This window comes from Chelonia mydas, chromosome 3 (assembly GCF_015237465.2).
Source record: "Chelonia mydas isolate rCheMyd1 chromosome 3, rCheMyd1.pri.v2, whole genome shotgun sequence".
Classification (NCBI taxonomy): Eukaryota; Metazoa; Chordata; order Testudines; family Cheloniidae; genus Chelonia; species Chelonia mydas.
The window spans coordinates 189097917-189111730 of record NC_057851.1 but is presented as its reverse complement, the minus strand read 5'-3'; the positions used below and the strand labels follow the sequence as shown (position 1 = coordinate 189111730).

At 35.5% G+C, this 13814-nt stretch overlaps 1 protein-coding gene across 16 annotated transcripts in view; it reads left to right on the top strand.

Annotated features, from left to right (window-relative positions):
- Positions 1-13814, top strand: part of EHBP1 (EH domain binding protein 1) — a 322570-nt gene that overhangs the window by 220597 nt on the left and 88159 nt on the right. For all 16 annotated transcript variants that reach the window (XM_037896082.2, XM_043543993.1, XM_037896085.2 and 13 more), the window contains 3 exons: positions 3438-3616; positions 4255-4303; positions 11017-11931. In XM_037896082.2, the coding sequence (XP_037752010.1) occupies positions 3438-3616; positions 4255-4303; positions 11017-11931 (1143 nt within the window). The remainder of the gene's footprint in view (positions 1-3437; positions 3617-4254; positions 4304-11016; positions 11932-13814) is intronic.

Here is a 13814-nt window from a genome sequence, read left to right as displayed (position 1 = left end):
TCTCCAATTGGCTATCTTAGGCCGTCCCATTCTCAGGTGTCTGTTTCCTCTCCATGCATTGTAGTGGGATCCGAGATACCTAACAAAGGGTTTGTAGATTCTAGTGATTTTCAAGGTGCCTAAACCTTAGCCATTGCAATGCTCAGCGCTGCAGTGCCCAAGTCCCTTTGTGGTTCTGGGCCAAAATGATTATTCTGATATCTTGGAATGTTAAGACACCACTTAATATTAAACTGTTGCTCAGTCCTCTATCAAAGAAAGCAACATTTGAAGATTTTGCTGCTGTAGCTCAAAATATTTACTAGATTCAACAAGCTGCAGATTTATGACCAACACTAGCAACCTGTTTTGGTTGTGTGTGCTTTTTTACAGGTATTTCCAAAATAAGCATAGTGAGCTTGAGTTTTGAACTTGAACTGATTGTGTGTGAGTGCATGTTGGAGGGTAGAGTTAAACAGGAAAAAGCTCATAATGTATTCGTTTTCTCCACCAATAGTGTTCCCGTTAATCTTGTAGACCAAAGTACATGCCAGAGATGTGCCACTGTTACTGATATTGCATTCATTTATTGAAAGGAAATGTTTATTGAAAAGAGTTTTAAACAATTAAAATGAGCTTGCCCCCCATTCCCAGGTAATTTCATAGTGTATGCTCCTCACTCTGTTACTGTTCATATTTTCCCCAATATGTACTGATTTGAATGCCTTTATTCCAGACTAAGTACTGAAAGCTCTGATTAGAGTTGTGTGTGAGAGACATATATACATCACAGCATTCACTTCACCCTCCTCCAAAATATGGCATAGAATTTCTTCTTTATTTGCTGGAAACAGGGTAATCTATATAATTACAGCATACAATGCTAGTGTCTTACGCTGGGGTGGGAAATCATTTTAGAAACGACAATGTAAATTTAAGTTCAAAATCCCCCCCCCCAGTGATTCCAATTTAATGAAAGTTTTCCGAGCAATGTGTGAAATATATATTTCAAATTTTAAATCTGATAACAGTACATTAATTTGTAAAGAATATACTGAAATGTTAGATTTGGCCACAGGAATATGGATTTAAAGGCATAGTCGTCTCTAACTATTTTAATAAAATATAGTTATCAAATGAGTTAATTGTTCAATGTACGTTAAATATCTGTAATTAAGGCACTGAAAAGACAGTGTTGCTTCAGGTCATTTGAATGTTGACCAAAAAGATTCTAGCTGTTGACTGGAATATTTAACATTTTATAGTGTGGAGAGTTTTAGCAACAAGCGTACAGTGAAGTACGCTGTCTATCACTATCAATGTTAAAATCATATTAGTGTCATCAGACCTGTGAAATTTACCTATGTAATATTTAGGCCTTATAGTTCAATCCAGTAATAAATAGTTTCTAATATCTTGACTGTGAGTCAATATTGTATGGTTTGGTGAGGTATTTCTGAGTTTTAAAACGCTAAAATACAATTTATCATTGTAACAGTGTTATTACCATAATTTTATCATCTACGTTACTTCAGTGTATAACTGTTTAGACCTCTAAACACATTTTTTCATACTCAAATGCTGAAAGCTTGGGACTCTATAATTTATCACTTTGTTTTCTTCATCATAATCTATATTTGAGAAAGACCTAAAGCCAGAATCTGATCTCAGTTACATCAGCGTGAACCTGGAGTAATTCCACTAAGACTCTAGACAGCGATATCCGTCAGATCCGAATCTGGCCTATGGTGTTCATATTTACAAAGTTTAAGAAATTATGTCAGATATTACCTCTTTTTCTCTCTCATTTTGTAAGCGTTTGTTGAGATGTTAATGCATTTAACCTAGAGAATGTTTGTCGTATCATTAATGAGAGAGCTACAGTTAGTTCACCCCGATTTAAACTGTTAGCTGAATTGAAAAACCCTTTGTGAACAGTTATTCTGCGCATACATTTGAACATTAAAACAAAATTGAAGTAAAATATAGATTTTGTGCACCCTAAATTAGCAGTGCAACTATAGTGTGCAATAATAATATAAATAATACGATGCTGAGGTAGGTTTGTTTATATAACAATTTATTAGTCTAACAAGTAATAAAAATGATAAATGACCTGCATGGTATTTCTATTACAGGTACTGTAAATTACCTTCCCCACAATTAGTAAAAACATAAATCAGATTGTGTGAGGTTGACAGTTTGAATTGTTTAGCACTGACATGCTTTAGTCAAGTGGGGGCATCATTGGTCTTTCACAAACAGGCAGCACGGACAGAGGATTTACTTGTTAAACTTAAGTGGCTGTGATATAGTGAAAGACTTGCTCCCTTTTTACTTTAATTTGGAGGGCCTAGAACCTTAAGCTGAGCAAATGGCATGTTTGGTATATGTATAATTTTTTAATTACACTATTTTTTTTTTAAAATGTGCTCAACTGTTTTTCTCAGTAGGGTCCTGGAGTTTTGGGTTTATGCCTGTTAAATGAAGTTAACTCCTTTCATTATACCCAGGAACATTTTAAACTGGGAAGTCTTTTTGATGGGGAATTGTATTTTTCTTGAAAACATCAACTAAACGTAGTAATTACTTTTTTAAATTCAAGAAACTTAAGGACATTTTGATAAATACAAAATACTTGAAATAAAATTATCTATTGTATCCCAGATGTTGTTTCCTGGTAACTATTTCTCTGGAAAAGGAACATTATTAGTCTTAAATCAGAGCTAATCCAGCTTCAGCATTTGTATTCTGAATCTTTTTTCCAAATAAACAGAGGGAAATAGGAGAACAAATTAAAATTGCTATAATAAAGTCATTTTGCTGTGATCTTTCATAAATGACACTAAAATATCTTGCTGTCATTACATTTTATATACCAAAATATTTGAACATGAGACGTACAGCTGCAAACTTTACACTTGACTGTATACAAGGTTAATGTATTAAGTGTATGTCACACACAGGGACTTTGATCTTTGTGCTGCAATAGTAGATCACAAATTGTGGTAAACTTTGACCCTGATATACTTTGCTTTTGATCCAGTCAGAATGTTGTCTTCATTAAAAGTGAAAGGGCTTGTGGGGATGCTTTTACATGACTGCATTTTGGAAAATCTTTTTAAGGGTGCGTAACATAACACAGACTGTGCAATAGTATGCCTTAAGTATTTAAGCACTTGAACATGGTGTTTTCATTGGTACAATTCTTGGCCTGATTTCATATATAAGTTTAGAATTTTGTATATCTACATCCTTTAGAGGCAAGTGCCAAGGGCTAAGACTGAAGATAATAACTGATGATTTGTGTCTTTTGCAAGTTACAGTCATTGTAAACTGACAGCTTTGAAGGACCTAAACTGACATCAAAGGATGCAGATCATCTAGTTAGGTCAATTAATGTTAATTCTCATCTTCCATTAAATTCTTTTATGTTTTTCTCTTTTCTTTTTTTCCAGCCAAGCCCAGTACCAAGTCCTGTTCTGGGGAGAAAGCCAAATGCTAGTCAGTCACTGCTTGTATGGTGCAAAGAAGTTACAAAAAACTATAGGGGAGTGAAAATCACCAATTTTACTACATCATGGAGAAATGGTTTATCTTTCTGTGCAATATTACACAACTTTAGGCCAGATTTAATGTAAGTCATAACATTTATACCATCACACTTCAATTTTATATGTGTGCTGCAATTAAATGTACAGAAGAGTAAAACCACTGTTCACTATTAGGTCTTGAAATGTTTGTGTATTTCATAATTTTCTTCTACAGGGCACCAGTCTTTGTTGGAAAAGTAATTTACAAATGGCCAAACTTTATGACCTCCCTTGTTCTCCCCTTCAAAAACAATCCTTTCTCTCCTTCATATGATACTTTTTTCTTCTTAATCTTTTATAAAAAACTGACTTCAGGATGATTATGAAAATTGTGTTAGTGTTGAAATGAGATGAGACAAATAAGCCTGTAGCTCTTTGTACATTGACGACAACGGATTACCTCATGGTAAATTTGGTTGTCAAGGACGGCCTCTAGTCCCTGCCTTAACTTCTCTTTTAGATGGAAGGCTTCAGGCAATGAAACATGAAATCGCTGGGGTTTATTTATTTATTTATTTATTTATTTAATTTTCCACGCTATTAGTTTTGTTGATTGAATTGCTGTGAAATTGCTAGTTACTGTAGGATATTATTGCATGTCAAATTTTTAGATTCAGTTTGTTTTAAAACTGCTGCTTTTATCAAATACTGTACATACCCACTGTGCCATTTTCCCCCTCAGTGACTACAAGTCCCTGAATCCTCAAGATATTAAAGAGAACAACAAAAAGGTAAGAACTGCCAGGAAAAAAAACCCACATAGCTTCAATTTTCCCTTCACTGCAGGTTTTTATTAATTTTGGGAAAGAGAGGTTGTTTTGTAAGGTCATAACTGCAGCTCACAGAAGGTTTTCAGCCTCCTGTGGTTCAAATCGGATGCATTATTGACTCTAGTTTGTCATAGTCTTTAACATTCACAACAAGTGCCAGGCTGGCATTAGAGTTTAATATTTGTATGGCCTACATTAATGTAAACAGAGAGAGAGTTTTTGTGATCGTTTCTGTTTTTCTAATCAGCCGTTTAATTAAAAAAGAAATACAAAATATTATTGTTCTATAATTATCTTGCTTCCAGACTTGTCCATTACCTTAAAAGAGATCATTGAGTTGGTCATAATCAATGTTGTTTTACGAGTTTTTATGTTTTAAAAAAATAAAAGTTCCCACACACTTTTATCCAGCATTGTCAATAAAACTAGGCTGTACCATGTGCCGTATTTTCTATATTACACATACATATTTAGGAAAAAAATATTCTCAAACATGACCCTTTAAAAAAAAGACTAAAATATTAATGAAATATTATGTGGTAGTATACTGGGCCAAGGATTTTAATTCACTTTTACATTAGGTAATCTAATGCCCTTTTGATATAAAGGTTATAAAGGGATGTTCTGAAACAAGTTCAGTGATCTGAGTTCTAAGCATCAGGCGGTAGCCATGTTAGTCTGTATCCACAAAAGCAACAAGGAGTCTGGTGGCACCTTAAAGACTAACCACCAGACTCCTTGTTGTTTTGGAGTTCTAAGCGTAACTCAGTTTAGGAGTTACAAGAAAACATTCTCCTGCTGCTTGCTGCTAGTGTTTTAGACTGTAGGTACAAACTTTAATTTTCACAAGATGCATGGGGTTGGCCCGAGAGGGACACATTTTAAAACACTCATTTTCCACTTGATTCACTTATAATAAAATTATAACTGAAAATCAGTTCAAATTGCTTTATTCGTCGCTTGTCTTCTGGATACTATGATTTTATATTTTTAAACTCTTCTTTAAAAAATATTCACTTTTAAGAAATTTGAAAAAATCAACTATATAGCAAAATAAAATATCTTTTTACTAAACTATAGTGTATGACTTTTTTGCACTGGAAATACCTCTGAAGAATGTTGGACTGCATATACATGTGCATTCTGTAGAAGTGCTTGGTTAAAATTGCAAATGGCAGTAGTATTTTTATGCATTCTGAACACTAATGCGTTGCCCAAAAAGCAGGTAATCATTAAAATAATGCTAAAGTGTAATAAATTATGAGGAATTTCTGATCTGTTGCCATCTACCCTTGTGATTTTGGACAGGGACAATGCATGCTTTGACATCTTTTTCATAATAATATGTGGGGTCTTGTGATGACCTAAGAGGATTATCTGTGACATCACAGAGCTTTCTATGACCATGTGATTTTAAACGTCAAGATCCCATGATTGTAAGGGCTAATCAAGTAATATTATAAAACATAGATTGAATAGATGTTCTATTTTAAAAATGCTCTGTTAATGTGAAATCAATTATATCATCATATGCATTTTATTTATACAACTGTGATGGCAAATGATCAGCTATAATGAAAACCTTTCAGCCAATTTCCCTAACAGTATATAATTCCCATTGCTAAAGAAACAATTGTTGTTGTTGTTGTGCAGTTTTTTCTTTCATCACTTTGCAAACCTTTGCCTGACAGCTACATTGAGTATCTCAGTTGCTTCCTGCAGATTTATTTCCTGGTCTCACACAGTTCTGCCTGATAACCCTGTGTGCCCTTCGTTGGAATGAATGCAGCTCTGGGAACAATGGCTGTGTATAAATTCCATGCAGATATGTAACACATTTGACAATGACTCCTCCTAACCAATTAAAATAACATCTATGAATTAATAAGACAATATTCTTGTCTGAAGCATCTCTTTTTTCCCTCTCCCATCCTGCAGATTGGCAGGGGAAAGAGGTAAAAGGTTACTGACCACAGATGTAAAGGTTAACCTATAGGAATATTCCTTTTAGAAGTGTTTGACCTTGTTTATGGGGGTTTTTTTTTCCTGAAGAGGTAACTATTTCAGTGTGATTGCAGTGTATAATTATGTATTGAAATGTAGTGTTACAAAAAACACATTAGAGTTTCTTTATAAACCAAGCTAATTATTTTCCTAATCAGTAAGCAGCACTGAGTAAAAAGGTATTTTACCTGTGACATCTGATCTTGACCAATATGTCAGTGTGTTACATAATTGGGAAATGCTTAGAATAGTGCCCGTGGTGCTCATGTTGAGGGATTGCAATTGATGTCCATCAATCAACTTGTCAGGATATATCAATAAATAAAAAAAACTTAATTAAGAAATAGTTAAGGTTGCAAGTGTATCAAATGTTGCCTAATGTGCACAACATGGACAAATTATTCTACAGAAATTAAAATATATCTCCAAAAAATAAATTCTTTAGTTCAGGGGGCATTAATATCTTTCAGAGCACCATGAGATTTCTGTTAATGCACTATGTTGACTGAGTATTAAGATGATTTTATTACTAAAAGAGAAAATGTGATTCTCTTTGGGATTATGAAATATGTAAACTACATAAAAATAGTTTGTCAGCTAGCATAAAAAGGTATAGTTCCATCTAGCCCATGGTGTTTTACATTTACCTTAGTACTTGTAGCCCTTTACCTATAGTGTTGACCAACTAATATGTGTGTACTATCTTGTTTTGTTTTTTAATAAGGAAACACAAACTATATGTTAAAGTTACACTATATTGGAAATATAGCCCTTTATAAGGAAATGGCGTTTTACAAGTGCCTGGTAACATATTCTTCACTTCACAAATGATAAGGGAACTAAACTAGACTTGGATGCAACTTCCATGGGGTTGAGAGTATGTGAAGCAGGAATGTATGGCCTGAGTGAAGTGGTTGCAACCTTAACTGTTAGTTTCCAGATTTTTATATTTTTGAGAGGGTTTTATTAGGTTGAAGAATTCATGTTGTGGAAATTGTAATGTATTGTTTCGTGTTAGATTGAGACACACTTTTATCTTTATTTCCTAAAAAAGATTTTTGTGTACTAATTTCCAATTTTTTTGAGCATTAATGTATCTCTTACTTTAAGTATAATTAATATGAAAAGGTTATATGATAAAGAGAAATAATTATAGGTGAAAGTAATAAACATTTATAATTGACAGTTATTAATAAAGAAATGCAATGTAAAGATACATAAACACTATATTTTTATTGAAAATAGTAAACCAATATTTATTACATTATATTGATTAACTAATATTAAATTTCTCAAGTTAATTTGTACTCAAATTATTACTGCCTTATCAAAATAGGTGACATCTGAAGGAAGGCAACAGTTTAAAATATCAAAGAAAATCCCCCAAACTTAAAAAAACTTTTAAAAATGGATAATTCCTTCCTGTCTTCATGGTAACAGCCACATTTTTATGCCAGGAATCCAAATTCATATAGTTGCACAAGATCCTATAAACACTTACGCATATGCTTTAATTTTAAACAGATGAGATGTCCGATTGACTTCAATGGGACTACTTGCATATGTGAAGTAAAGCACATAGATAAGTGTTCGCAGGATTCAGGCCTTAGTTATGTGTATATTCAATAAAATGTGTGTATGTCTATTTGCTTAAACAGAGGAATAACATTATAGAATTTGAATAGCATGTAATAGATTACAGTCAAAAATGATAGTGTATCTGCTTGAAAATCAAGACTTTACTGAATTTTCTAAAAAAGAAGAAAAACCATTTTTTTAATACACTGGTATGTGAATATGTCCACAACATGCAATTGTTATTTATAGAACTATCAGCAACCGAAAGTCTACCTGCCATCCTACATATTTATATTCAACTGGTTTTCCTCTCTGATTTTTCCCTCTGATCTCCGATTTTTCCCCTCTTAATGTTTTTCCATTTTTAAAAGGCAACATTGTGTTTATTTGTAGTAACTACACTCCACTGGGCATCAGGTCTCTTAGAAATCTAACTTTTCTAGTATAAATTGTAGTGTTATATTATATAATCCATTCATTGTTTTCAACATTATGCAACATAATGTCCTGTAGCTGCATTTTGGCCTTTACAGAATAGAATTCTTTGTTGTGAATGTGTTTGCTTGTGGAAATTGTGTGATTTGAAATTAGTTATTGAGACATGACTCCATTGTCAATAATTATGGAAAAACAAATGAGCAAAAGTACACATTTTGTCCAGAATGAGAAAGAAAGGGAGTGTGAACCACTGGCAAACAGTAATCAGACACATCACTAAAAACAGCAAAACTTAACAGACATTGAATAATAATCCTAGATACGTCAAGAATATGTTTTTTTAAAAAGCCACCGTTCAAAGTTAAATTTTTCTGCTTTAGTATTATTAAGTGTGAACCTTTCCCAACCTGCTCTAAAACACAGTCCACACATACATTTTGTAGAGTCAAAACTCACCCACTTCCTGAGGTTTAGTTTTGTGAACTTTGAAATTAACACTAGAACATAAACAGTTCAGCTCAGGCCTACTCCTTGAGCTTGGCTGCAAATAGGGTTCCCACCTCAGGACTTCTCAGCCCACCTTCTGTCAGTCCACCCCTTAGGTCCTCTTACTCTCTAGCGAGCTGCTCCCACTGTCTACAATGGTGGGGTAATAGGTCACTTACCCCAGTGTGTCAGCATGACTCACTTAACATCTGTCAAAGGAACAACAACCCTTGTTAACAGGGTTGGTTCACAGGAGCACAGAGCCAGCTTGTTCCCCTACAGTAGCCAGCTAGCCGCCCAATGCCATAAAACTCTTCATTTTCTGGAACCCTACTCAACTTAAACCACCCACCCAAATTCCTATGCCATGTTCCCTCAGTATTCCTGCTTCTCTGTACTCCTGAGGTCTTCTTCATTTCCTTCCTCCCTGTCCCTACCAGTGTCCTGCCCCCTTCCATGTTCTCTCTCCTCCTTCTCTTCCAGAGCTGCATTCCAAGACCAGGTACTATGGCTCTGTGCCAACCCTCCATGTGCTCTCCTATCCCCTACATCCAATCCATGTTCCTTCCCAGCCGCCCTCTTCTCTCTCCATCCTCCCGCCAATATCTCTCTCCAGTCCCTACCAAACCCTTTCCTGGGCTCTTGGATCAACCTGGAGTCAGAAGGCATGTTTTCTATTTCATTTATATTTTTAAACAATGCTCTTTCTGCATCTAAACACAGCTCTCTTTTTATAATCACCAATAACCTCCACCCCACAGCTAACATTCCTAAAAGGCACTTCTCCTCAGCAAGAACAACAAAATCAAATTTAGAACTTCTAGGACCTAGCTCAAACTGTCCGGGATACAATAAGCTAAAAAGCATTAGGAACTGCAGATAAATTTTCAACATACCATCATGTTAAAAAGCTGTTGTTGTTTTTTAAATCAGTTTTTAACATGTTCCTTTTATTCAGAATATTTTAGTTATGATTTTTAGAACTTTAGAACCCACTGGAAAAATGATCCTTTTTTATTTAAATGGGGAGGGGAATAAAGGCAAAACTAGTGGGAATTTTTAATGCTTTAACCCAAGTGAATCTAAAATAACCAACAGGATGCCTTTTTAAAGGCTTTCTGGAAACACAATATTGTCTTCCAGGGTTAGTCCAGGAGAGTAATAATTAATTGTAAATTGAGAAACAGCTTTAATTCTTCAAAACTAGAAAAACCTGATGCACCAACCATAGTCATTTAAAGGGCTAGCAGAAATAATACAGTGTGGTTTCACATACATTGTCGTATCCAAGCTCTGTAGTGCTTTCAAACAGAAATGAAGTGAGAAATGAATTCACTACTCTCTTTATATAAGTTTAGTGTCAAGTAGATGTTTTAGAAATACATTTCTGTGCTTAAACAATATGACTTGTACCTTGTATCAGGTAATCTAGGGAGTAGTTCTTTTTGGTTATCTGGCTGTACTTTTTCATCAACACAAATCACTGCAATTACATGGCCAGTAGAAGGGAGAAGGTTGATCACCAATGATAAAGCCCAAGATGGATTAGTGTAGTGTTTCTTTTTATCTTTGTTCCTTATCTTAAAAACCCATCCTTACCTTTTTTTGTTCCAACTCTTACACTTTTTTTTAATTTGCTTGTTTCCTGCTTCTTGAGTGAGAACCATTTAAGATGCCAATAGATTTTGTTAATGAAAACTGAAGAGGTTTTTTTAGGTTCCACTTTCACACACATCCATTTGTTCATGAATGTGTCTATTATATTCTGAGTAATGTCAGTTGTTTTTACTGTCGCATGACAATATATTAAAAAGCAATGCCATGTTTTTATTCTCTTGCTTTAGGTTCCTGTGGAGATTCTGCTGTGTAGAATCTGTCAAGAAAATTGACAGGTTGTGCAATAATGGACTTATGGACAATATATTAAAACTTGGCTTGTACAGTGACAAATACAAAAAGGCTAATTCACAACTATATTACTCCGTGGAAGCCCGTAGAGTAAAACAACAGTATCACAATGGTGAATCAGGCCCACAGACTTTCCTGCAATATCTGATATTTTTAACTGTTTTGTTTTTTTCAAATGAAACTTTCAATTGCCGTTTTTGAGTTGTTATGCTATGTGATGAAATTACTGCATTGTAATCCTTGCTTTGTTTATTTTTAAGGCATATGATGGGTTTGCCAGTATAGGAATATCCCGATTGCTGGAACCTTCTGACATGGTTTTGTTAGCAATTCCTGACAAACTGACCGTAATGACTTATCTCTATCAAATAAGGGCACATTTCAGTGGCCTAGAACTAAATGTGGTTCAGATAGAGGAGAACAGTAGTAAAAGCACGTATAAAGTAGGTAACTATGAAACGGACACAAACAGCTCTGTTGATCAGGAAAAGTTCTATGCAGAGCTTAATGATCTGAACCGAGAGCCTGAACTGCACCAGCCTGAAAGTGGTTTGGCAGACTTTGTTTCGCAGGATGACTCTGTATTTGTAAATGACAGTGGTGTTGGAGAATCAGAAAGTGAGCATCAGACACCTGATGACCATTTAAGCCCATGCACAGCTTCCCCTTCTTCTCGCAGGACTAGAAGTGACACTGATCCACAAAAATCCCAGCAGAGTTCTGGAGGGACTTCTGGATCTGAAGAGGCTAGGAAATGCAGCAGTGCAGATACAGCACAGGCACAGCCTTTGGTGGGAAGGAAGAAACTGCTGAAAGTCAACACTTTGGACTTGAGTGACTTGCCTTGTGTCAGTGAGCAAAACAAGGATGAATCTCCGGCCATTGTTTGTGAAGACACTGACAAGAAAAGACACCAGAGTTCAGACAGTACCATTAGTTTCACAGAGCAAGAAAAGCTGCGACATACAGGATCCACAGAGAGCAGGAGATCAGATACTGGCTCACCTGTCAAAAAAACAAGTTTATCTCCCACTTCTAAAGTTGGATACTCTTATAACAAGGATGCAGATCTTACAATGAAAAAACATGCTTCTCTGAAGCAAATAGAAACCGATTCTGACACTGATACCAGAACGATTATAAATCACGCAGATCAAACTGCAAAAACTGCACAGGTAAGAAATTTGAATTTATGTATACATAAACAAACAATGTATAGTTGAAACAAAATGGGGTTACTGTTCAATTTAATTTCTGTGCATCACCTTTATAATTCATTGTATCTTTGACGGGCTAGGTTGAGTTTTGTTTTGTTTTTATTGTCTGACAAACCAGATATTCTTCACTAGCTGAATACTTGGAAAGAGCATGTGATGTTGAAAAGAACTATTGCATGAAAAAAATCCATAACAACTCTTTTTATCAGAATTATTTTACTGTTAATCTTTTCTCCCTTTCCAATTAAAATAAATAAAATTGTATTCTCAGCCAGCTGAAGGTGTCTAGGTTCAAGGGTTTTGCTATTCATTGTGGAACCCCCAAGCTTTTTTGTGAATGTTTCATGCTGAAGCATTAAATGAAAAAAGTTATTCATTCATTGATTCATATACAACAGTGTACAGTTTCAAAACTTCTGAATGCTTCAAAATATACCAGGAATATTTCAAATCTTATCTGAGAAGTAGCATGGCCTAGTGAACTGAACACACAACTGTTAGCAAGGAACTTGTGAGTTCTAACTCTGGTTCTGCTGCTGATGCTCTGTGCAGCCTTGAGCAAGTCATTTAATCACTGTCTGTTTTCACATCTGTAATATGGGGATAATACATACATACCTCCGTGGGATATTGTGAGGATTAATTGGCTGATATTTGTACAGTATTTTGAAGACAGAAAGCATTACATGAATGCTAACATTATTTTTATGTCTCTCCCTGTATCCTACTAAATCAAATCAGTCACACAAATATTTCTAAAATGTTCTCAACCTCATGTTCAAGAGAGCCAAATCAGGCCCATAATTCTTTTCCTGGGGACAACTTCCTTTGTTTTTAGCTTTCTTTCAATGAGTTTCCATTAGCTACGAAAAGAGATGTGTGTGGCCAGTCTGCAGTATTGTGCATTGGTTCAGATGGAGCAGTGTTTTACATTTTCAGGACCCCTTTTTCCTTTCACAAGCAAGTGTGACCTGAATACGTTTTCTTTTAAGAAATTTAGTACTTATATTGAACACTACTACAGTGATGTGGACATAAAAGAGCTGGCTAGATGGACAGATAGGCATGTTTCTTATGTTTACACAGAATATTGCGTTGTGGGTTTTTTACATGCTCACTCTCTTTTAGAAGTTAGGTGAATAGCTCTTCTTTAAAGGAGATGATTTAGACTAGGATCATCTTCTCAGACCCAGGTGCAGCTCTCTCCCTCCTTGTGCAGAAGGGAGAAGTGGCACAGCTGCAATTCTACTGTAAACTCTGCAGGAGCCCCAAACACCTCCCCAAAAGCAGTGGAACCTCATGAGGTTTTCTGGCAACTCTTCCCCTGTGAATTGGTTTCTTAACGGGAGGGAGTGATCTGGCCCACAGAAAATAGCATGACAGGTAAAGGCTGTGTGTCTTCTGTACTGACATTTTCAGTGCAAGGGGAAAATAGGCTAAGAAGGATGAAGGATGGCTTTAGGGGGCATTCTAGGGTAGTTAATCCTTTTGAGTATTTGTACTAGTTAATCAAACTTAAATCCTCAGCTGTACCAGCCACAGCCTTTGCCAGAAAAACAGCACATAAACCTGGCTGTTGCAGGAACACATCCTCCAAAGCATGATGGCCCCAGCCCCAGCTCATATATAGGCCTTCTTCCAGGGCCTAAAAACACATGAAGAGCCATGTCCCCAGGGTCTTCATTTCAGGAGTTACATAACTGGACAGAGTCAAAGAGTCAGGGTTATGCACATAGGCACTTGTAACTGTTCCAGTCAATCCATTGTGCCTACACAGAGCTCCTCGTAATGTTATTTCTACTCTGAGAGGTAATCAGTTGTGCGAATGGAAATAAGGAACT